Raw genomic sequence first — 25,207 nt, forward strand, 5'->3', positions numbered from 1 at the left:
TAAAAATAAAGTAATTGGTTAAACATTGTGAAGTCCAACTTTAGAGATGATGCGTTCTCATTAAACGTTCCGTCCACTGTTACCTGCTGCTTCAGCATAAGGAGCCTCTGAACTTCAACATATGCTGTCTGCAGGGCTGCACGGGCTTGCAGAAGGTTGTTATCCATGCACTGCAATGATTTGCTCAGTTCTTCCTCCCTTAAAGAAATATTCAGCAGCTGGTCAACCTGAGAACGTTCTGCCAAGAGAAACCATAAGGCTCAGTTTAATACAGGAGACTTCTTGATAATACAGCTCCTCAGAAGGTGGAACTACATCAGTTCTCTAGAAGCCTTTATCTTCTCTCCAACAGGGCAACTGGAGACTCATCAAATCTCGCAAATCAGGTAGTTAAGACTGATGTCAGAGCAGACCCCAAAGTGAGAACTGGTAAGATGCAGGTAGCTCATAGGTACCAGTGTGCCGCCACATGGTACATCTTACGCCATCACATCTTCCACCATGCCCCTGTCCCAGGCAAAGCAACTGCTGTACATTTCATTTCCCATTTTTCCTTTATCTACCACCCTCTTTACCTATGGTTTTTGCTTAGATTAGGCCTCAGGTGTGAATGGCTTGCACTCTCTTCCCAATCTGTATTTTTCTAGTCTCTTAGTTAATATAAAATAGTTCGCTTTATCAGACAAGAACTTCCTGAAGAAAATATAGCTTCAAAAGAGTACATTTAAATTACTTTAAATAAAATGTCCTACCATGTGTATGTATGTTTGTCTCTTTCCCATGCAGTAAGTCAAGACCTCTACCCTAAACTCCAGATCCACATACCCAACTACTACCTGGATATCTTTACTGAGGTATCTCTAAGATCCTTTAACTCAAAGGATCCCAAAAGGAACTCATCATCTTCCTCTGCCCTCAACTTGTTCCTCTCATGGAGTTTTCTAGCTCTACAAATACCAACACCCCAAAGATGCCTCAGCCAGAAACTGGGGTCATCCTTGACTCCTACCTTATCCACCACATCCAACCACCCAAGGTTCATCCAATCACTTCCCACACTAGCCCTTACACCAGAAAGGGTTCAGAGTCAGTGGAAAGCAAGAATCATAGAAGTGTATATCCTGAGGGAGCGACTCTAACAACTTCCCTCAATTCAAGTAAGAGAAGCAAAAAGATCTCAGAAATGGAAATTGAGAGAAATGGCTATAAAAAACCAACAGAGACAAAATCTTTACTAAATGGCCTATTCCTCTTCATCACTGAAAAGGACCAATGAGACTTTCTGACTTTATACTGAACTCAATTTGTCCAAGATACATATTAACTTTAGCTTATGGGTCTATGTGGCACCAAACATTTCTTCTATAGCTGCACTGGGTATGGTAGAAAAATCAAACTTTTCTATGCCCTTAAGCAAGGCAACAAAAATGTCAAAAAATAGTAATAAATGGGGGATCAGTGTTTGATAACCACAAGCAATACCCTGTCAAGTTGTAAAAAAGGCTGAATTGCTATAAGAACAATTTCTTTCTGTCAGAATATTTTGCACTCTACCTTTCTTTCCTTTAATTTTCCTTCTTTTGTTTTTTCTCTCAAGACTTGGGAGTTCGGGAGAAGATCCATCCTGAGAAGAGAAAGAAAACTGAGTAATATTGAATGTGTAAAGACCATTACCCAGGAAGGGAAAAAACGAATCAACTCTAAGACCATTATACGTTATTCTTCATTCTTGCTGCCATCTCTAACAGGATATGGGAATCTCATGCACAAGGTATGAACTCAAACATCAACTGAATGTATATGATTAAAAAAATAAAACAGGGGCGCCTGGGTGGCATAGTCAGTTAGGCGTCCAACTCTAGGTTTCAGCTCAGGTCGTGATTTCAGTGTTGTGAGACTGAGCCCCACATTGGGCTCTGGGCTCAGCATGGAGTCTGCTTGAGATTCTCTCTCCTCCCTCTGCCCCTCCTGCTCATGCACATGCTCGTGCGCACGCTCGTGCACGTTCTCTCTCTCCCTCCCTTAAATAAATTAAAATCTTTAAAAAACAAAAGAAAAAACAAACAAAAAAACCCCAGAACAGAATCTGAGGTCAAGTACCTTCCTAGCATCCTAGAGGTGGTGAAGCACTGGGGCTAAGGCAAAGCATTTCATGTTGGTAAAGCAAGGCACAGTTAGAAGTATGGACAAAGCCAGTAATGCATATACCTGACTTCACTGTGGTATAGTTTCTACTTTACTAGGAAATCTTCACAACAAAATTTTTACAACAAAAAGCTGAACAGTCTTTGAGACAAGCCCCTAGATATAAGCTTTGTTACAGGACAAACTTTCATCCAACAATATCCACTACAGTGTCCAACTCAAAGGAGCAAAGCTGGAATTTGAACCCAGGTCTACAAGCCAAGCCCTTAACGACTGCTTTATTGCCTCAGTATTAAAGAACACAGCCCCATTAAGGAGGGCACGTGATGTAATGAGCACTGGGTATTATATAAGACTGATGAATCACTGACCTCTACCTCTGAAACCAATAATACATTATGTTAATTAATTGAATTTAAATAAAAAATGGGGGGGAAGCAAATATAAAAAAATGGAAGGTGAAAAAAAATAATTAAATTTAAAAATATAAATAAATAAATAAATAAATAAATAAATAAATAAAGGACACAGCCCATTTTCTCACAGTGTCACATTCCAGACTGTATCACTACCAGCAACTCTTTCTTTTCAGAAAGGGTTCCTAAAGGGCTAGGCAGTGTTAGCGACAGAGATACCAGAAGAGAAGTGGGGTCAGTGCAGGAATGGACTCTGAAAGGGCCAAACTGGGTAAAGGAGATACAAAACACTGAGTAACAGAGACTAAAAATATTTCTAAGACTATGTTCACATAGATGCACTCCAGTAGTATTAAAACTACCTTAGCGTTGAGCCCAACGGTCCTGGGTCTAACAAGCATTCACGCCCTACAAATGCAAAACTAGAGTGCCTTTCTTCAGTAGCAGTACAGAATGCATGGTGAAAAGAGATAGAGTTGCAGCTAAAGATGTGTCTTACTCCTTGGTAAGGTGATACAAAGAATCACTGGCTTGGAGACTAGTTTTAGAAATGACTTCATATTTTCCTAGTACTGTACATTCATATTCAATTACATCTAACTTAGGAGAATTACTCAGCGAAAAAAACCAAGAGGATAAGACTATGACAGTAAGAGCCTCACAAACCTATTTCAGAGTAGGAAGAAGCAGAACCCCAGCTACCCAGAAACAATTAAACAGTTAAATCTTTCTTCTAACAGCCAAGTGACCACGTGAAATGTCCTACAACAAGCACGGGCAATCATACTCACCCCAGTGGCTCTCCGTTTCTTTCGCACACTCTGGCTGTCGTTTTGTTCGGCACCAGAGGTACAGCTACTGTCTGTGGCTGCGTCTGCCAGACTGGAGATTCCAAGGGCTGAGGATGTATTTGATGATAAAGAGTTTCCTTCGCCATTACTCTCTTGGGTATTCTGGTTCTCTGAAGATGGCGTAGAACCCTCCTGGCTGTTCAGGTCTTTGGCCAAGTGCATCAAAGGTATTGCTCGGTCAGAGGACAACTGTGCACTGTGTCGCCTTTGACTAGCAACATTTTCAGCCCTTTCACCTGTTCTTAGGGAGGCAGCCAGAGGTGTCACTTCCTGCTTAAGGCCCAGGGTCGTTGTCTGACTCTGTGCAGCCCTCAACGAGTTACTAGGTGAAAAAATCTGCTGGGGCTCATTTTCTTTGCCCGTACCTTCCTCACTGAAGAAGCTATACACAGAAGGAGCCCTGTCCATGATCACACTGCTCTCAGAAAGGCTTCGCTTCCTTGCCAACCCAGGAGATGAAGAAATGGAAATACCTTCCCACTGGAATCCTTCTAGATTGGACAGATCAGGCTCCCCGTCCAAATCCAAGACCTCTTGTTCATTTTGAACCAAAGGCACCATTTCTATGCCAAACCTTAAGAAAAAAAAAAGAAAAAAACCCATAAATCAGATGTGGGTAGGGGAGAGGGGGCACCACTTAATGAGATTACAAATATAAATAAGATGGTTTCTGCCCTCAAGAAACTCACAGTCTAGTAAGTGTTCCAGACACAAAGTAAATAACCATCTGTAAGTACTACCATGTAACAAGTACTGAATTAGAGATTTGTGCACAGTTATGAGAATACATTTGAGGAAGTGAATATTGAGAGTTTTATTAGTATGGAGCTTTTCCAAACCAACAACAAATAATTTTTAAACAGCACACAAATCCAAACCAACCAAACAAAAATATTTACTGAGCATTCACAAGTGCCAGGCATGAGGCTAAGAACAAGAACTTTGTAATCTCAATGTTCAAGTGATGGAAAAGGGTGCACAATAAATATGCTATTTCAACAAGGATAAAAATTTAAGGCTGAAGGACCATATAATTATAACACAGCAGATCAATTTTCACACAGCAAACCTATGTTGAATGCTGCTTTCCCATCCAGAAAAGTTTAGCACCTCAACCTAAGATGAATAGCCAAAATACCACACAAGGCCTTAAGAGAAAGTATTTTGTGATCATGAAAACAATGTCTAGAGTATATACAGACGGGTAACTATTTATAGGTTCTGAGTAAAAGGTAGTAAGAGCAGTGACACTTAAAAACTGTACCGCTCATTAAGATCTAGAGATAGATACAGATCTATAAAAACACTTTTTCATGCTGTCACTTTCTGGCCCCTATAACTAAAGTGATGGATTTCTGATCTTTTTCTACGTCCCTGTCTCATTTCTTAGAGGCTGATGTGCTTCTTTGCAACCTGAATTCCCTGTCAGGAACCACTCTACTGCATTTGTTATAGGGTAGCAGTCACTCTTTGCTATTTAAACCAGACATCTACAACATATATTTCTTACAAACATTTAATTAACCAGTAGAATTCTCTTGACCAGGGTCAAAGGGTAAGTTTAAAAGACAGAGAAATGGGATACTAAAAAGAGGTACACACCTGGGCAAGCCTTTGCCTAGCTCTTGCTTTTTCTTGGTTACTTGCTGGATGACTTGTTCCCAGTTGACATTTCTCCGAGATGCATTCAGAATCTGTCGAAGGGTTGGCTTGAGCCCAGATTCCTTCTCTGTCTCACCCTTTCGATGACCACTAATATTGCGAATGCGGCGAGCACTATTGAGATTTGGCTCGGGAAGGTGTGCTCCAGTTTTGCTCTTCAAACTAATGTGCCGGGTTAGATCTCTCTGGAGAGAGGCAGGAAAGCCAAGCTTACTGAGTTCAGGCAGAAGAGGGCCTGAGGACTGACCTAGATCGTTTTTCTGAAGCTCTGCATCTAAGCTAGCGCTCTCAAAACCTTCTGTTTCGTAAGATACATGAGATTTAACAGGGTCATCCACCTGTGCATCTTCTAGAGAAGTTTTCAAGTCTAGCAGTAAGCCAGAGGGTGGACTGGCCGCAGAGGTCATCTGCAACTCAGGTTCTTTCTGATGAATTGTTGAATTACATGCATTTGTGGAGAGTTTTCTACATGTTTTTAGGTTTTGGTCATCCCCCTCTTTCTCGTCAGTGAGGTGAGTGCTGCAGGATAACATTTCTGTAGTGGCAGAGCCCAGCGTCCCAATTTTTGATCCACGCTTTTCCGTGTCAGAGAGCTCCCCATCGCTTTCATCTTCTAACGTGTGTACCTGAAACTCTATCTTCAAAGATCCTTTTTCAGACTCTTCTACATTCCTACTTGCTTTTGCAAAGTTCCTGGTCCTTTTAGAAGTGCCAAGAAGTGGATTTTGCAATGACTCATGACACTGTAGCACCTCTTTGGCTTTTTGTAATGTATCGCTGAAATTCTCGTCAGGTTCTCTCTGAGTGCCAAATGTACTTTTATTCCCTTTTAAAACATGAGGACATGAACTTCGCAGTTTGGTTACGTGAGATCCATGACTGTCTTCCATAGCGGGTTTGTTCAAGGGATTTGAGTGTTCTCCAGGAAAAAAAGAATTTGTTTTGGTGTTTTTTGAGGGATTCTTTAAATCTGGCTTTTGAGGAACTGACTTGGTGACTGGAATTGGAAGGAGTGCAGATTTTAAGGATGGCATCTTACTTAAGTGAAGCTCTTGTTCGTGCTTTTCTGTAACGGGGCAATCTCTCACCGCCTCATAAGAAGCAGTGCAGTCAGAGGGGGCTTTGTGAGTAAGAGATCCACCATGTGTTTCTTTCTGTGTTTTCAGCGTTGGGGAATGATTTGTTTCATCAATCTGGGGCTCTGGTGTTCCTGCAGTTGTCAAGCTGAAGTCAAAGAAAGGCTTATCTATCATTTCTGACTTGTTACCAGTGACTTCCTTCATTCCTGATTGTAAATCCAGAGTCTTCTGGGGAGGGTAAGGAGTCCAGCGATGGAGCTTGTCCCTCGTGACACTGCCATTCTTCCCACCCATTTTGGAAGCTATGGGATCTGTCTGCTTAGTAGTTTTGCTTTCCAGCTGCTCAAAACTGAAGCTAAGTAAGCCCTCTGAAGGAAATTTATCAGCTGTAAATCCTTCAGAAGGACCTCTATACGTGGCAGCCGTACCAATTTTGTCACTTTCTTGCCGCTGCCAACTGTATCTCTCTTGATTGTATTTGTTTGACTTAGATTTCTTGTTCCACAGCATAGTCAGGTCATCCATCTGACAGTTAGAATTTCTGTTTCTGCCTGGTTGAAATTTGTCTCCGGGGCCACTGTAATTCCAACTATTTGTACTACGTACACTGGATTTCCAGTTTCCGTTACTGCTGTTCATATGCCAACTGGAAAAGCCACCTGTTCCTTCAGAATGCCAACTGGAATTCCTTCCTGTACCATTAGGATTCCAATCTACTGCACCGCTCTTTGAATGCCAACCACCTCCAGAATTGCTATGGTTGTGAAACCAAGTTGAGGCGCCTCCTGCAACACCCTTGTGCCACCCGGAACATCCTCTTGGTCCACCATTATTCCTCAAAGAATGTGGAAAGTTGTTTTTCCTGTTATTATTAAAGCCATCTTTCTCCCACTTCCAGTCTCGCTGAGGAGGTCCACGATGATGCCACGCTGGCTGACTGTAGCCCTCTCTGTCTTGGTAAGGGATTCGGTCTTCTCGTCTCCATTGGGGTCGCCTGTCATCAGAGCTTATTTCTTGGCTGCTATTGGAAGGTTCCTCTTGTCTGGAAGAACAGTTTTCCATTAGAGATTTAAAGAAATTATCACGCTTCACAGGCAGAGTGCATCAAACTTCCCACTACCTATCTCCTCGGTTACTCAAAATACATAATAGAGACTATTTTTATTTCTAATAGTGGCTGCTTTCCTAGCTTTAACCTAGCTCAACTTATATTTCACAATTGATTCAGACATCAAACAACATCTTCATTCTGCCATCACCTCAGAAATATTAAAAATTAACACATTTACATTACCCACCTTTTCCTGCTCCTGTTTTTCTTAGCAAGTTCCAGGACGTTTGTCCCTATCATCCAATTACTGTTTTTACATTATATTCTGTAGCTTTGGCTAGTTATCATAGTTAATACAACTTAAGTTCAGCGGCTCTTAATACTGTGGATTTTTCCAGCTGTAGGTTCTTTCTCAAAAACCCAGTTTCTTAACCTATTTTAAAGACTAAGATTTCACCTTGCATCAGCACCCTCATTAATAAACACTTTTATCAGGCACACATCCAATGACTGTGGTGAGAGAACTTTTATGTATAGTGCCCGTTCCTAAAAGGCTTACAGCCTGAGAAAATGAGATCACAAACAGGAGTAAAATAGCACACACCAAATAAGTGGCACCCGCAATCAGTGCTGGCTATAAGGAGCTCCGTGAGCGAGAGGCTTTTATGAAGCTACAGCTGTTTCAACTATTCGTGTTAGCCATGGAGCCCACAGGCATGCGGGTAAACCTAAGTCAACATCACAGAAATAGGTGCAAAACCACTTTCCTCTACAAACTGCCTGTAGTGTGCCAGGCATTGTGCTTAACGCGCTGTAGGTGCTCAAAACACGGAGTGATACTAGCCAAAACATACTGAGTACCTACTGTCACGCATTTGAAGTACTTTATATAGACTATCTCCTTTAGTTTTCACAGCCCTGAAGCAATTCTTCTTCTTATTCCTACCTTTTGGATGAGGGAACTGAGGACTGGAGAGACTGAGCAGCTTGCCTAGAGTAAGATAGCCAGAAGTGGTACGGCAGAGACGTGAACCTCGGCAGTCTGACCCCAGCGTCTACATTCTTCACCGCTGGGGCTTTGAGAGACTGAAAATCCCCCAACTCAGTTTTCGCTGCTGGGCTCCCTCCTCTTAACCTGATTTAAACTCAGTACTGACTTGAACTGGTTCTAAAACGTTTCTATTGTCTCTAAGATTTTGGAAATTCGGAATTTCTTCCTTTTTCACAAGATGGAACTAAAAGTTAATTTACCTGAAAGTTCAAACATCTACTTACATTATGAATTACAACCATTTCTAAACCGGAGATCCTAAGTCCCCAAGTGACACGTGTTGTTACATACATGTGCAGGATTTTTGTAACACCAGTGACCAAACTGTTTTTATCTTTTGTTTCTAAGCAGTATACAACTTTTGACATCCAAAGAGATTCTTGGATCTGACTCGGCTACACTAATGGGATCCAGAAATGGGAGAATCGGGCAAAAAATCTGTCACAAAGTAGAATTCCTAGATCACCCTGAATTAGCTAGATCGAGGGGACAACAGTATGCAGCCAAATCCATAGCCCAGAAAAAGCAATCTAAATTAAAAACCTCATGAAGGAAAGAAGAAAAAAACTTCCTAAAGAAATAAGACTATATATAAATCACCAAAGTAGCTTATCAGAATATTCAAAGAATATTAACTATGATATGAATGTCTACTTTACTGAGCTCTTTTACCTTCTGACTCAATATTTAATCATCTATACAGATAAGCTAATAATGGCACAAGTGTGTAAGAAAAAAATAAACGTTAATCTCCTAGAGACCTCAACACCCTTAAAACAAGAGTAAACTACAGCTGTACTGACAGTAGTAACAATGTCATCTGAAGGATGAAGCAACTAAACGGGTTTAAGAACCATGCTGCTACTGACGTTTTAAGACTAAGAAAGTCTCCTTCGAGGACTTGTTCAGAACACTTGTAGCATGTACAGTGAAAATTACTTCCTTTTTATGCTAAACCTCTAACTAAAAATGAAATGCATACCAAGTATAACTAGTATTCAAAAAGAATCTTTAAAATTTTATTTTAGAATTGTAATGTTTCTCCTTATATTCCAAGGCTTGAAAAAATTACCCAACCTCTTAACTGGTTCTCTCTCTTACTGAAGAGAAAGAGAAATCTGAAAATTTCTGCTTCATGAATTATACTCTTTAGACCACAACTCAGTAATGCAAAAATACAAAAGCCTAATACCTGAATTATAGATGTAGGTGTCAAATTATAGAGTATAAGCTGGAAAACTTATATTGATCTTGACAATGTCAAACTTACAATACAAATTTATTCAATAAATATTTACTGAAACACTTAATAATAAAGGATGAATCAAATTTGGTAGAAGCACCATGTCAATTCATATCAGGCAAAGCATTTTTACCTAATGGATATAATAAGAAATACTTAAAAGAAGAAGCTTTTACACTAATACCTTTCCACTAGAAATTTTGGATACCAAATAAGACAATTCACTGGTGTCCAAAAGAAATTGGAACCAGTAAAAACAGTTCTAAACACGGTTATCAACACAGTAAAAATTTCAGATATGTAGCACCTATAGTTAATTTTTATAGAGACAATACTGAGTTGTGGTTTTTTTTTTTAATAGTTAGTATAGTAGTTCAAGGAAGGATTCCAATGACCTTTTTATGCGTAAGAAAGCAACCTCAAGCTAACCTTTGCAATGAAGGTAAGTCTGAAAGCTACAGGCTGAAAAGTATAGAAATGGAAAATGTATTCTCTATTATATTTTATTTTAGACAGCCTTTTTAAAAACCAAAATCATTACTTACCGACTTTGTTCTTTCCTTTGTTTTATTAACTGAACGAGTTCCTTGTCAAAATAATCTTCTTCTTCTTCTTCTCCCTTTCCATCGTCTTCTCTATCCTGGGCATCAACATTATCTTTGTGCAACTGGCTAGAAATGTGCTTTGCATACGCAGAAAGACCCACTTCTGTGACCCCGCACACTCGGCACTCATGACTACTGTCCCTAGGGAAAGAGGGAGACGAGGGACATTCAATTCTCCCCACTGGCATGGCCCACTCAACAGATCTCTTCCAGTTTCCTCTGAAAAACACCGCACACTTTGGCACAGTGAAAGATTAGTGCTAATCAACTTCAATGCTCCTTTCATCACTTTTAGTAAATTTGTTCAAAAGTTATTTTTGAAATGATTTTAAGATTCTTTTCCAGCAATCAAGAGGCAGTACACTTCAGAATAATGTAGTTTAGGAGGAGAAATCTTCTTGAATTGCTGTACTTAAAATCTTGCCAGAGGAAACATGGTGAAAGGGGAGGCAGGGCAGGGGGCTCAGAGCAAACAGAAGTTGCTCTAGAGCACACCCATGGTGCCAGGGGCACTCAGGAGCCTGGTCACAGCGCGGACATTTTATCTCGGGCTCAAGAGCTTTCTCCCAGGGAAAGTTAAGGGGTGGAGAAAAGAGCAGGCTGCCTAGCCAATCCCAATGTGGTAGCTAAATCGGAACAGCGGGAGCTCTGCCTGGAATGTGAAGATTCCGGACCCCAGGGCAAAGGATAGGAGTAGTCTCAGCAAACTTTTTTGGTCTGGATGATACATGTGACCTACATTCTGCTTCAGAAGGGCTTATTTAAAAGGGAATGGAAAGCATTTCAGTTGTAGGAAGTTAACAGCTGTGCTAGGCAAATGGTTTTTCTCAAATTTCAGAAAATGCAAGTTTGGAGAGAAGCAAAGCCAAGTTCTTAGTTCAGAAAGAAACTGAGCACGTTTTTTTCCTTTTACTTTACGCAGTCAATGGTAAATCTCATACTTGGCCAGTTTAAGAAACCAAAACCTTGAACCAACACCCAGAGCTGTAGTAGATGAATAATTTAACAGCTTTTTTAGCTTCCTGAAATCCCTTGATTGGTTCAGCTGTCTATGTAGCCACTGATGAGAAACATCTAAACACCATGGCCACAAGTGTAATGAATGGACAGTAACAGCCATTCAATAACGGCTCAATGGGCTAACTCTGTATCACTTGTCTTGGGTTTATACTAGTGATATTTTTGCATTTCCTATGCCAATCTCTATTATCCATTCATTTATTTATTTACTTTACAAACAGAAGCTTATTACCATGTATATCCCAGGTATACATGAGAGACACCCAGGAAAAATGAGTAACTCTCCTAGGTAACCTAAGCCACCAACTTAAATACCATCTTCAGCTAAAGGCAAAAGAAAGAAAAGCAGGAAGGAGGAACAGTTAAGGGAGGTAACCAGGAAAAGCAAGGAAAACAATGGTAAGGGTAGTTATGTAGACTTTAAGTTGGTGCTTTCTCCACTAATAAAATTCTCAATGCCAATCTTAAAAAAAAAATCAACACAAAAAGACATGCTGTCTTGTAAGACAGACAAAGACACACATACACACATGTACAACACTGTTCTATCCTCCCCTCACATATATCTATAAAGACAGGGTGGAATTCATATCAATTAACCAGAAGAGAACCTCAAAACTGAGCACTTCATTTACCAAAATTGTTTTCTATTACAGACCACCTGAACATTCATTGAAAAACAACAACAACAACAACAACAACAAAACAACCTTGCGGAATACCTAATAAATTCTGGGCATCATGCTAACTATATGGTTATAGTTGTCTAGCATGACAAAGTAGAAATAATGCCCAGTAAATTAAAAGTTTTTCCCCTTGTAAGAATCGTGGAAAACACCTCAGAAAAATGGAGAAAATTCCTAAGTTTTTACTTTTTTTGAACTTTGTAACCTCAAATGCTCTGGACACAATACAGTCTCTGACATTAAGATTCATTTTAATGGGTTCTGACCAGGTTCCCTGAAAAATCTCATTACCTTATTATCCTGTATATCAATATTCTAATTCCTTCCAATCCTCCAAAAAGCTTAAATCTATTCTTTCACTGAGCATTTTCCACTAAAGAATAATCCTCAAATTCCTCCAGTTTGCCAAGGATACCCCTACTCTTCTCTCAAAATTACGGTAGCTCATACAAAGTGTCAACTTGTAGCAGAAATCAAGCCTCTTCTCATGGCAACACAAAAAGAAGTTAAAAATATGTAAGCATAAATCTGTCCAGCATTGGAAGAGTCTGAAAACTGCAACTAACCTAGAATACATAGTTTAAACTATCATAAAACTTCGAATCATATTTGTGGTGAGCACAGCATTAAGTGTAGAGGTGTTGTATCATTATGTCTTACTCCTAAAACTAATGTAACACTGTGTCAACTATACTTCAGTTAAAAAAATTTTTTTTAATTTAAAACATAAGGTTAAAAAGAAAATTCAAATCAACTGAATTTTCTGGTTAGAAAATCTTTTGAGCTTTAAATTCTCTAAAACTATGGAAAATGTTTTAGTCCACCTTTCTACATAAAAACTTATAAAACACTAAACTGTATATTGTAGTACCAAGGACATCTTTCCTAAAGGCATTCTTAAATAAAATTTCTGCTTATACCCTTACTTCTAAAATGCAGAGAATTTTTCTCATGTTCAAGCTATTAAGAGTCCTCTCTTTACAGACAGAACTGGAAGACCACACTGTTTAAAATATTAAGGAACGCAGTGTAGACAGTATTTAACTCTGTTAAAAATAAACATCCATAATCATAAACCCACACACTTTGTAATCCCCAAAGCACAGGCATATGTTGCATATGTAACAAATATTCAAACACAGATTTTTAAAACATATGTGCTTTCCTTCTAAGAAAGGGTATTAACCATAGTTCTAAAGTTATATTTAATAGAAAAACACCTAAAGAGATCCTGCCCACAAGGGTAGAGGCAGTAACAAAAAAGCACTGAAAACAAACTATCCAAAACCAAAAATTCCTAAAATTTTCCTATAAATGAATTCTAGTTTAAAAAGAGAGCGAGAGAGAGAGAATCTTTACAAGAAACTTCAAAATGAGGGGTGCCTGGGTGGGCTCAGTTGGTTAAGTGTCTGCCTTCGGCTCAGGTCATGATCCTGGGGTCCTGGGATCGAGCCCCACGTCTGGCTCCCTGCTCGGTGGGGGGTCCGCTTCTTCCTCGCCCTCTGCCCCTCCCACTGCTCCTTCTCTCTCTGTCTCTCTCTTACTCACTCTCTCAAATAAATAAATTTAAAAAAAATTTTTTTTAAAAAGAAACGTCAAAAGAGAAAAGAGAGGATCCACATTTATCTGGGGAAAGAACGGGTTAGGACAACCACATCTCTTAAAAATGCGAGTGTGTCTGTGTCTGGAGGAAAGCATATTACCCGTTTTACATACAAGAGGCATTCATGCTTCTACATATGATGTTAGGGAAACCACATTATTTAAAAACTTAATGGCAAATTAAATAATATTTTAATGATGCTATTTTCCAATTCTCTATCAATAACCAGTTAAAATACTTACTACTTTGTGTAACTATATAAAGTAATTGCTGGGGAGAACTTGTACTACTTCACTTCTTGACTAATAAAGGCAAAACTGTCCTCAGGACATTTAAAGGAGGGCCCAAATTAACTTCATCCTGTTACCACACAATTTCCTCTCATGTGTGGAAGGCAAAGCCTTAAGATATTCTCCCCATAAGCTTTTCTTTATTAAGCTTGCTCTAACAGCTGGTTGATAAATAAAGGTTTGAGCCCTTTTAATAGCATTTATCTGTAGAAATAGGCCACACATCTGAGTAAGCATACTGGGAAAAAAGAGAGAAATGTTCCAGATGTCCAAAATTGTGAACCAAATAAGAAAGTTTCTTACTGAACATAATAAAAAAAAATAAATTTAAATTATTATTAAAATAAAAAGAAAGCTTCTCTTCAAATTGGTATTCAAAACCTAAAAAATATGCTTTTTAAATTTCTTAACCAGATCACAGCTAAAAATTAGAGTGATACAAATATAAAGGAAACAGAAAGCTTTAACATCAGAAAGCCAGGAATTAAACATGAATTCCACAGAAAATAATCACAACCTGATTGAGAGGAAGGAAGAATGGTGACCAATAACTACATGTCCCTACGGTACAAACTAGTGATCACAGTCTGTCACTAGAGTAAATGCTCCAAGTAAGTAAATGATTTTTGAGATTTTGTTTTTTATAGTTTTGTCAGTTGTTTTTCCTTGCTACCTGCTTTGCCTTTGCCCTTATAATTTATTACAGGCTAGGAGACCATATAAAACTTGTTGGCTCTGCACCTAAACTATGAATAAGTAAGTACTAAGGTGTTTCCCTCTAAATAAAATGAGTTTGGATGCTAAGGCTGACACTTTTATTGTCAGCTTGGAGGCTTCTAAATGCTTTCTCCTCGATCATTTGACTATGCTCCAAATAACTGAAAATGATACACAAAGTCTCCAAGGCACAGTTAAGTTGATGGGTGGAAGAGAGGAAAAAAGTTACTGAACAATAAATATACGGCATGTAGTTCAGTTACGCAAATAAGACCAAATGTGTCTATATAGAAACGTAAGTCTATGTATACCCACAGAACGAGGTTTGGGTAAGATATGGACCGAACTGTTGGCTTTCCTGGAGGAAGGGAGCAGGGCTGGGGCATGTAGGCCTGAGAGGACTTCTACCTTTTTTACTTTTTACAATTAATTCTGTATTCATTATGAACATGAATCTTAAGTAATCAAAAAATTTTTTAACGTTTTAAATAGCTGTTTAGTGGATGTATGAAGAAAATAAGGCATTAATCTTGGAATAAAAGTGGCTTCTTTCCTAATGACTAGATTTACTGACCTCATATGTTTCATTTGATTCATAATATAGTCACATGGCAGGTAAATAGCCCAGAAAAAGGTGAATTCCAACAGGAAGTCTACTGGAAATGTGATTAAGTAATTAAAATAATACCCATTTAGAGAATCAAAGGTTGACTCTATTTCATAGGTTTCCAATGATAATGAGTTAAAGATCATATGTATGCAAGGTATTATGACAAGGATTCTCCACAGTAAATCTGAATGAAAGCCTCTTTTATGTTGCTGCTAAGACCTAACCTTCCTATAGTAAGAAACTGAGACCATGGGAAAAATTCCACAAATATGCTAAACAGATGCTAAAAGTTTACTAACATATTAATTTGCCCACACCATATAAAACTGTATTATTTTAAATACAAATAACGTAAAATGACTTAGTCTGGCCTCACGATTAAAGCTTGTATCTAATATTCATGCAATAAGATAAAATCATTATTTCTCAGTTCCCCAATGTTTCTCTGTTCCATACTATCTCCAAACCTCAAATTCAAGTTAAAAACATCAAAAAAAAAAAAAAACCATAGATGGAAAAAAAAACATGGAATATACACATATGCTACATTTAATTTTTTAAAGGTGCTTATTAGACTTTCTTTAAATATCTCAAGTTTTGCATCACAAAATAGCATTCTTAGATATTCAAAGTTTGTGCCCTGATTTTATTTACACTAATGAGACTCAGTGCTATTCAGCAGACTTTGGACTTCTCAGACTTTTCCAGTAACACTACAGGTTTCTGCCATGTAATAATTTTTGTAACACAGCTGAGGCAATAACAGAGAGACGTCTTAGTTTCAAGGCTGGTGCACAGGAATGAGAAAACTTCCTAATGAGAGAACTAGCTCATCCTCAGCCCCCTCTGTTGCAATCTACTACCTAGAGCTGCAGTGAATTCTCCATATTGGAGATGCACAAAGATTTATCCTTTTGGAATGCCAAACACTACTGTAGTTGTTAATAATTCTAAAAGATCGTTCTATGTCATAGGGCCATATTCATTTATGAAGGATTACTATAAAATAAGCTAACAGACACCCTCAGCACGGAGATCCCCCGACAGTCGCAAGTTGATGGAAGACAGCCGTTCCCATACCTGCCCTTCAGGTTCTCAAGTTCCCTGTGATGCAACATGCTCCGCATGTGTTCGTCCATCTCCTTCAAAATTAAAGAAAGCAGATTAAACTAAGGGAGATTGCTTTGGGAAAAGAAATTCCTCTGCTTTTATTCATTCAACAGCTGGGGTTCAAGTTCTTTGTGTCATTGTTTGTCCTGGTTACCCTTCTCAATTCAATATTGAAATCAGTTCCTCATAGTTCTTTAGTTATGTTTTTGACATTATTTCATTCTTAAATAAAGGAATTTTTAAGAAAAACCTATTTAAATGGCTTTCCAAAAAGATTAGAAAGTATATTGTCTTTAGGGGGCAAAAGATTTAAGAATAAACTATGTGGGTTAAATTCTTTTTTTTCCCTTTAAATTTTTTTATTGTTATGTTAATCACCATACATTACATCATTAGTTTTTGATGTAGTGGCCCATGATTCATTGTTTGTGCATAACACCCAGTGCTCCATGCAGAACGTGCCCTCTTTAATACCCATCACCAGGTTAACCCATTCCCCCATCCCCCTCCCCTCTAGAACCCTCAGTTTGTTTTTCAGAGTCCATCGTCTCTCATGGTTCGTCTCCCCCTCCGATTTCCCCCCCTTCATTCTTCCCCTCCTGCTATCTTTTTTTTTTTCTTAACATATATTGCATTATTTGTTTCAGAGGTCAGAGGTACAGATCTGTGATTATGTGGGTTAAATTCTATCTCAAAGAATTTACTCGTTATTTTTTTTTTTTTAAATTTGAAATCACTTAACTTCTCAACTATTTGGTTACTTTTCTCCATACTTTCCCCACTCAACTAAGAGTTTCTCAAAAATAAGCTAAAATTCTTACTCAAGTCTTGGCCAGGGCTTGGCATATGGTTGTCCACATTTGCTGAATGATATATTAATTGTAGGTAGAAGTTATGGATATAACAGAACTTCCCTGTGGTTGATCAGAAGTTTTTTAAAGCTGTTTCGAACACAGCTCAATCACGCCTTCATTGTCACCACCCACTCTTGCCCAATTGATTTGTTTGGTTCTAATGAAATGTCTGAAAATCTATTAGGGCCTCCTGTACCTCCATCCCATCCTTAGTGGGAGGAAAATGAAATCTGTGGGAAGAGTTTCCACTTAAGAACATGCGCACATATACACACACTTCAAAAAGCTGTAAATGTCTATCCTTTTGTCATGCAGGCATATATATAGGCAGCATGCCTGTTCACGTATAAAATAAAATAGAGGGCCACTGGGGCGCCTGGGTGGCTCAGTCAGTTAAGTGTCTGCCTTCAGCTCAGGTCATGATCTCAGGGTTCTGGGATAGAGCCCGTCATCGGGCTCCCTGCTCCACGGGGAGCCTGCTTCTCCCCCTCCCTCTGCCTGCCGCTCCCCCTGCTTGTGCTCTCTCTCTCCCTCTCTTCTGTAAAAAAAAAATATTTTTATTAAAAAAATAAAATAAAGGGCTACTATAATTGTTGAGTATTACTATTAACTGTGCCCTGTGTTTAAGTGCCTCAAACATTTCCTCATATGAACTACAAAACACTGCTGAGGGAATATTAGTAATTTCACAAGGATACAAGGATACACAGAAGCTAACTCATTTATTCACCAAGTATTTATCATTGCTTGTTCAATGCCAAATACAGAGCTAGGCATTGAAGGGATAAGTGTGAAAATATTCAGTCTTGCCCTCTCAGAGTCATAGATAATCAAGTGGTGAAACTAGGACTCAGACCCTGACATATCTGACACCAAAGCCAAGGTTTTATATACCACGTCACACTGTAACCATCTAGTGCAGTGAGATTTTTCATCATATACAATTCATTTGTCAAAAAGAATACAACAACCCAATAACCTATTCTTACTTTATCTACTACAGTGTGACAAACAGCTTTGTGATTCCAAACACCTCCTTTAAATGACAATTTTACTGAAGATGACCCATCACTTCCTTCCTATCTCTATAAATGCTTCACTTGGAGGGGACAGCTTTACATGTGACCTCCCCCCCCACCTACAACTGACTGGCCACTAAGTAGAATGAACACTTACAGAGCTGAAAGCTGAATCAGATTAGTGACATAATCGAGAATGAAAAAAATCCATGAACAATATAAACACCTGCTCAAATCCCTATGTATCCTTTTGTTCAATCTTTCCTTATATTAGATTTACATATGCCAAATCCCCTTTCTTTGAGCTAAATTTAAGTTGGTTCTTTTTCTTGCAATGAAACCATTCCTGATCAAAACAGCATTCACTGAAATAGGTTATTCTCTGATATAAAAACCCATACTGTATCCTATTTCAGTTATAAAAATGTTATCATTCAAAATTTGTTTTAGGGCGCCTGGATGGCTCAGTTGGTTAAGCGACTGCCTTTGGCTCAGGTCACGATCCCGGAGTCCTGGGATCAAGTCCCACATCAGGCTCCCGGCTCAGCGGGGAGCCTGCTTCTCCCTCTGACCTTCTCCCCTCTCATGCTATTTCTCTCTCTAATAAATAAATAAAATCTTTAAAAAAAATTTGTTTTAGGGTGACTTCTGACTGTCTAAAACCCTTCACAAATCTTTTCCTAAATTTACATGCAAAATTCTCTCCCACCCTGCTCCAAGGAATAAATGCAAATAGCATGACAACCTGAGCTTTCAAAATAACTAGGAAAGATCCATGGGTAGTAGGATTAAAGTAATAGCCCCAAATGCTCAGTTACCAAGCTTATTTTTAGTTCTTATAATATTAATCAGTATTATGTTTTTTAAAGAACGGGGAGAGGGGCGCCTGGGTGGCTCAGATGGTTAAGCATCTGCCTTCAGCTCAGGTCATGATCCCAGGGTCCTGGGATCGAGCCCTGCATCGGGCTCCCTGCTCCGCAGAGAGGATGCTCGCTCTCCCTCTGCTTCTCCCCCTGCTCATGTTCTCTCTCTCTCTGTATCTCTGTGTCTCGAATGAATAAATAAATCTTTAAAAAAAAATAAAGAAGGGGGAGAAAGGAAATTTTTTTTTGAAAAGATGTGGCAGTTGAACAAATTTATAAAACAGTGAGTAATACAACAGAATTTTTTTTGTTTAGTGTTTTTAACTCCAGGGTTTCTCACTCAGTCTTTTAATAAATTAATGAACATCCAGCAGGGAGCCTGCTTCTCCCTCTCCCCCCTCCCCCCGTTCATGCTCCCTCTCTCTCTCAAATAAATGAAAAATCTTTTAAAAAATAAATTAGTGAACATCAGAATGCTCAGGGATGTAGTACACAGCTTTCTCCCACACTTACATCACTTTAGAGTCTTTTTCTTCTCCACAGTATATTTGGAGAAATCAGGGTTACACTAGTTTGGGAGACTAGAGGAAAGCACTGCTTCAACGTAAGTTGTTGATAATCGATCTAAAACTCAGTATCAGGGGCGCCTGGGTGGCTCAGTCGGTAAGCATCTGCCTTTGGCTCAGGTCATGATCCCAGGGTCCTGGGATGGAGCCCCAAGTCAGGCTCCCTGCTCTGTGGGGAGCCTGGTTCTCCCTCTTCCTCTGCCCCTCCCCCTGCTTGTGCTCTCTGTGTGTGTCAAATAAATAAATAAAAATCTTTTAAAAAAGTAAAAAAAAATTTATAAATAAATAAAACTCATTATCAGAGCTATCTCTTTCAATTAACCCATTCCACTAATTCCTTAGACCTCATTAACCTTAACACTCAAATCATGTCATTCCCTTGCTTAAAAACCTGTAACTGGCATTTCCTAAGGCAGGAGTGGGTAATCCCAGCTCTTGATTCTTCATTATGATCCATGGAAAAATATGAAGAGATGAAAACATGTTTAAACCAGAGCAGAGGGGCACCTGGGTGGCTCAGTCAGTTAAGCATCTGCCATTGGCTCAGCTCATGATCCCAGGGTCCTGAGACTGAGCCCACCATAAGGCTCCTTGCTCAGCGGAGAGTCTGCTTCTCCCTCTCCCTCTGCCCCTGCTCAGGTGCTCTCTCTCTTGCTCACACTCTCTCCCCCAAATAAATGAAATCGCTAAAAAAATTTTAAAAAGAAAAAAACAAGGATCCTAGGTGATTCTTATTAAATAAACAAACAAACCAGAGTAGAAGAAATGCCAAAAGACTTAAAATGGCAAAATTATGAGCTATCACAAGGCAGGGCTGCTACTCCATGAGAAGTTTGACACCACACCTCTGAGTGTCTGCCTATCCCTCTCACACCTTCTCAATTTCCCATCTCCCCCCAGTCTGAAAGGAGCCATAAGGAAATTTTACTTATTATAAATTTGCATAAACCCTGGTCAAAATTTTGAAAACTAGAAGAGCTCTTTTACTTTTGTAAAAGGCAGCAGCTATATTATTAAACATGATTTTAAAATCTCAACTGATTTTTCCATCACTAACAGAAATCCTAAATAGGAAAAAAAAAAAAATTCACCCCAGCCTACTGGATGGATCATAATTGAAACCCTCAGTCTGGCATTCAACACATTTTATAACTGTTTACGTTTAAATTACAAATTATATTGCAGTCCCACTATCCCCAATACAAAACTGTCTTAATCAGGTAAGCCTTCTCATGGATTCCTAGAAATCTTAGACTCCATTCTACCTCTGTATCTCTGTACATGTTGTTATCCCACCTAAAATATCTCTCTTCTATTTCTCTGAAACCATCTTACTCCCAAACATCTTTCCAGGTTCACTCAAACCCTGGCTAACCTAGCTCATGATAAGATAATCTTCCCAGTTGCCAAATTTTCATTGACAATCCAGCTTAGAAAAGAAATTTCTTAGAAAAAAATTTCTCAGTAGTTATCAGCACTACTTTGAAAGCAAAGGATACAGATAAGAAAAAGCAAAAAAGTGAGACAAATTGCAGCCAATTTCCCTAAGACACAGGTAAAATTCTTTTAGTTCTTAAAAATGTTTTTCTCTGAGCAACATCCCCCCCTTGTGGACATCTAGGGTACTGTTAATGCCATTTCTGCTCTGCTGCACTTTTCACAAAGGCAGAAACAGAATGCAGGTATGGACAACAAATGCTGTATCCTTAGCTCATCAGAAAGTAGTATAACCTCAAATAAACTGAATTTTAAGGTCTTTTCTCTGTAACTGGTTATTGACTAAATTAGTAACTATTTACTGTCAACTTCTGATTATCCTCAAATTTTGGGTAGAGATTTAATAATACAGTTACTGGCTTTATGAGGCACTAAAGAGAAAGAAACCAGTGGAATGAGACTATGATATAGGAAAGAAGCATAAATAAGACACTGTTAAAAGCTTTTACCCATCTACAAATTCCAAAAAGATCAGTCATAAAGCCTCAGATTCTCCCTCTTCTATGTATTACCTTTTTTGAGCTGTACACAATGTGGCACAATATGCATTTTCGTTCTCGTACCATAGTGACCAGATCTGAAGCACTCAACTTCACACCTGCAATGAGGAAGTAACATTTAGTAACCTTTCCCCCCGGATGTCTTCTTAGATCCACCTTAACACAGCTAAAAATCCAAGTCTTGCATCGCCCTCACCTCCACCCTGCTCTTCCCAGCCTTCCCATCTTGGTAAAGGAAAATTCAAGCTTTCCAGGTACCTAGGGCAAAAACTGTGGAAGTCAACCTTGATCCCTCTTTCTCACCCCATAGCCTCCCTCATCAGCAAATCTTGTCAGTGCCCCCCTTGAAATACATCCCAAATCCAACCCCTCACTACTGAGCTCAACTGCCATTTCACAAGCCACCAGCCTACTGACTTGCCTCCCTAGTTCCACTCTTGTCCTCTTATGTCTGTTCTCAAAACAGTAGCCAAAGATTCTCACAAGATTCTTTTAAAATTTAAGGCAGATCATGTAACTCCTCTGTGCAAAATCTTCTGAGAGATTCCCAACTCACTCACACAACATCCAGTCCTTTGCCATGGGCTACACAATCTGTTTCCTCTCCCGCTCTGACTCCATGCCCCACCTCACTGCCTCTATCACTTCATTCCAGTCACACTGCCCTCCTTGCTAGTCCTCGATCACCCCAGGGCTTCTCCCACCTTAGGGTTTCTACATTTCCTATTTTCTCTGCCTGTAATATGCTTTCTTAAGATGTCTTTATGTTCTCATGGCTCACTCATTTCCATCAGTATCTGAAATGTTGCTTCACCAGGGAGGCCTTTCCTGACCTATACAATGATGTATTTTTTGCTCCCCATTCCTTCTATCCTATTAACCTACTTAATTTATTTTTTTGGCTGCAAAAAGCTTTATTGTTTCCATTTGGTCTATGGCTCCGGAAAGGGCTCTAGGGTGGTTAAAAAGCTGCCTAGTGGCTGCAGGAGGAGGCTCAGGAGGAAGGGGCTGCAGGAGGAAGCCCTGACACCAGAAAGATGCCAAAGGGCCCCTCAGAGGCCACTGGGCTCTAGAGGCTCTTAGTCATGCTTGAGGGTGAGCAGATACTTGCCCAGCCCAGCCTGGGGGCCAACCAAGCTGCCGAGATTAGTCAGGTGGTTGCCCATCTTCTAGGTGAGTTTCACCTGCTCATCTAGGAAATGGCTCTCCAAGAAGTCACAGAGATCAGGGTCTGCATGGGCAAAACCCAAGACATGCACATATAAAAGGGGCCTCATCCAGGTTCTTCTCCAGGATCACAGCATCTCCCAGTGTCCAAGCTTTCACCCCCCCTCATCTAGGGAAAGTTTCTACACGTCCTGTCAGAGGGCACAGCCGCCCACGTTTTACACCTTCAGGAGACACTGGGCACCCTCACACTTCTCCTCAGTTAACTGTAGAAGTGCCAGAGCCACAACGTCATGGTTGAAATACAAGCCCAGAGAGAAGGAGGTGTAGGTAGCCCACAGAAATGTGTTTTGGTTTTGTTTTTTTTTTAAGTAGGTTCCATGCCCAATGTGGGGCTTGAACTCATGACCCTGAGATCAAGAATCGCATGCTCCACTGGACTGAGCTAGCCAGGCCCCCATGTCCAGAAATGTTTTTAATACTGCTTCAAGTTATTAGCCATCAAAGCAAAACAGGAACAAAAAAACTTAAAAGCAACAAAGTCAATGAAAAAGTGTGACTTTCTGGCATAAGCAACAGCTACTGTGGTGTTTTCACATATTCAGTCAACTGAGAACTGAGCACTAAAATACAAACTGTGTTTCTATTTAGTAAAGCCAAAGGCATCAACTCCTAGTAAACAGTCATATAATAAAAATATTCTCTATCAACCTTTTAACCAAAGATTCCCTCTTTTTATTGTTTTCCTTTCACAAGCTCCATGTTTCTAACCTGCATGAATTAAGTAAATTCATTTTCATTTCTGTAAAAAAAAATCAAAAAGTATAACTGCTAGCAAAGCATTTAATCAATTAAGGAAGACCTAATATTTAAGCACTAAATTGATAGGATTCCAGCCAAAGACAAAGGCATTTTAATTTCTACATCCTTAATCTGGGTTAATATATGATTTCCATTAAGCTTTCTGAAATACATTAGCTCACAGCTTTCTAGATGGCAATCACCGTTCTCCTTAAAGGTCTTACTTAACAAGGGGGCGCCTGGGTGACTCAGTATGTTAAGCATCCAACTGTTGATTTTGGCTTAGATCATGATCTCGGGGTCTTCAGATGGAGCCCCATGTTGGGCTCCAGGCTGAGCGTGGAGCTTGCTTGGGATTTTATCTCTCCCTTTCCCCCTGCTCCTGCCCCGCTCGCTCACTCAGGTGCTCTCTCCCTCTCCCATTCACTCTCTTAAAAAAAATAATAAAGGTCTTAACAATTATTAGAAGTCAAGGAAATAGAAATCATCCAACTTTGCAATCTTGAAGTGTTTGAGAGGTTACATTATACAAATCAAGTAAGTGTAAACAAACAATTCAACTACTGCTGTTTTTTACTTTAACCACCTTGCATTTTCCTCCCATATCACTTAAAAATACCCACTATGAAATCTTTCAATTTTCTCCAAACAACTATGAGAAATATCTGGTATTTTTTTAGTCATAATAACCTTAAAAATCTTATAATAAATACCTTTTCTCAACATGCTATTTACTATTCTGTCAATACAATTACCATGTCTGTGGGCAAAAACCCTATTATTAATTCTTTTCCTTCAGATTCTTGTATTTAGTCATTGAGTCCTAATAGATCTCTATTTTTCATTTTTGCTATCTATTCTTCAATGTGATAAGCCTTCAAGACCTTACATCTATTCTTCCTTCACCCAACTGCTCCACTCATTAAAGATTCCTGCCTTGACTCCCACCCCCAATATATAAAGAAGTTCTACACTCAAGCAGTACCTCAGAATCATCCACATAGCTGATTAGTAAAAAGAAATACAGTTGTGAAGGCAGAGTAGAATTATTGCACAGTAATCTCCAGAGACTCCATTTTGTACTTCACTATGCTCTCCCCATCCCTATGCAAGGGTCGTCACTCAAAAGTGACTTAAATAGGTCAGAAAGACACATTTCCAAGTAACCACTATCTCATAATACTGTATCACATCTCAAATATCAATGTCATACTATTTCTCCAAATATTATGTAACTCAAGGCTGGAAAACACACTGTTTAGTGTCATAGAACTTTATTTGAAACATTGTCACATTATCTCATCTTACTATTCAAACACCCAGCAATGTAAGTACAGGCTGTCTTTTTTTTTTTTTTTAAGATTTTATTTATTTATTTATTTGAGAGAGAGAGAGAGAGAGAGAGAGAGAAACAGCATGAGAAGGGAGAGGGCCAGAGGGAGAAGCAGGCTCCCCGCTGAGCCGGGAGCCGATGCAGGACTCGATCCCAGGACTCCGGGATCATGACCTGAGCCGAAGGCAGTTGCTTAACCAACTGAGCCACCCAGGCGCCCCTGTCTGATGGTAGGTTATGTCTCTCTCCCCGACCTTACCATAAGGAAAGGATCTGTCTTTTTATAAATCTCCTAAGATTCATTACAGTAAACCCAGTAATACTTAACATATTTAAACTCAGACTTAATTAAAGTCCACTCAGACTCTACAGGACAATGATAAACTGTGAAGAAAAAAAGCCTAGAGGTGGCTGGCTGGCTCAGTCAGAGGAGCATGAGACTCTTGATCTTAGGGTCATGGATTGGAG

At 39.3% G+C, this 25,207-nt stretch overlaps 1 protein-coding gene across 5 annotated transcripts in view; it reads right to left on the reverse strand.

The window, feature by feature from the left end:
- ZNF106 (zinc finger protein 106) overlaps positions 1-25,207 on the reverse strand; it is a 71,127-nt gene that overhangs the window by 29,855 nt on the left and 16,065 nt on the right. For all 5 annotated transcript variants that reach the window (XM_025883876.2, XM_025883875.2, XM_073876873.1 and 2 more), the window contains exons 2-8: positions 21,451-21,536; positions 16,110-16,171; positions 10,044-10,244; positions 5,015-7,195; positions 3,353-3,986; positions 1,555-1,624; positions 84-238 (exon numbers count right to left, since the gene is read on the reverse strand). In XM_025883876.2, the coding sequence (XP_025739661.1) occupies positions 84-238; positions 1,555-1,624; positions 3,353-3,986; positions 5,015-7,195; positions 10,044-10,244; positions 16,110-16,171; positions 21,451-21,504 (3,357 nt within the window). In that variant the 5' untranslated portion in view covers positions 21,505-21,536. The remainder of the gene's footprint in view (positions 1-83; positions 239-1,554; positions 1,625-3,352; positions 3,987-5,014; positions 7,196-10,043; positions 10,245-16,109; positions 16,172-21,450; positions 21,537-25,207) is intronic.

This window comes from Callorhinus ursinus, unplaced genomic scaffold (assembly GCF_003265705.2).
Source record: "Callorhinus ursinus isolate GAN/ISIS: 27379988/994484 unplaced genomic scaffold, GSC_fseal_2.0 scaffold25, whole genome shotgun sequence".
Lineage (NCBI taxonomy): Eukaryota > Metazoa > Chordata > Mammalia > Carnivora > Otariidae > Callorhinus > Callorhinus ursinus.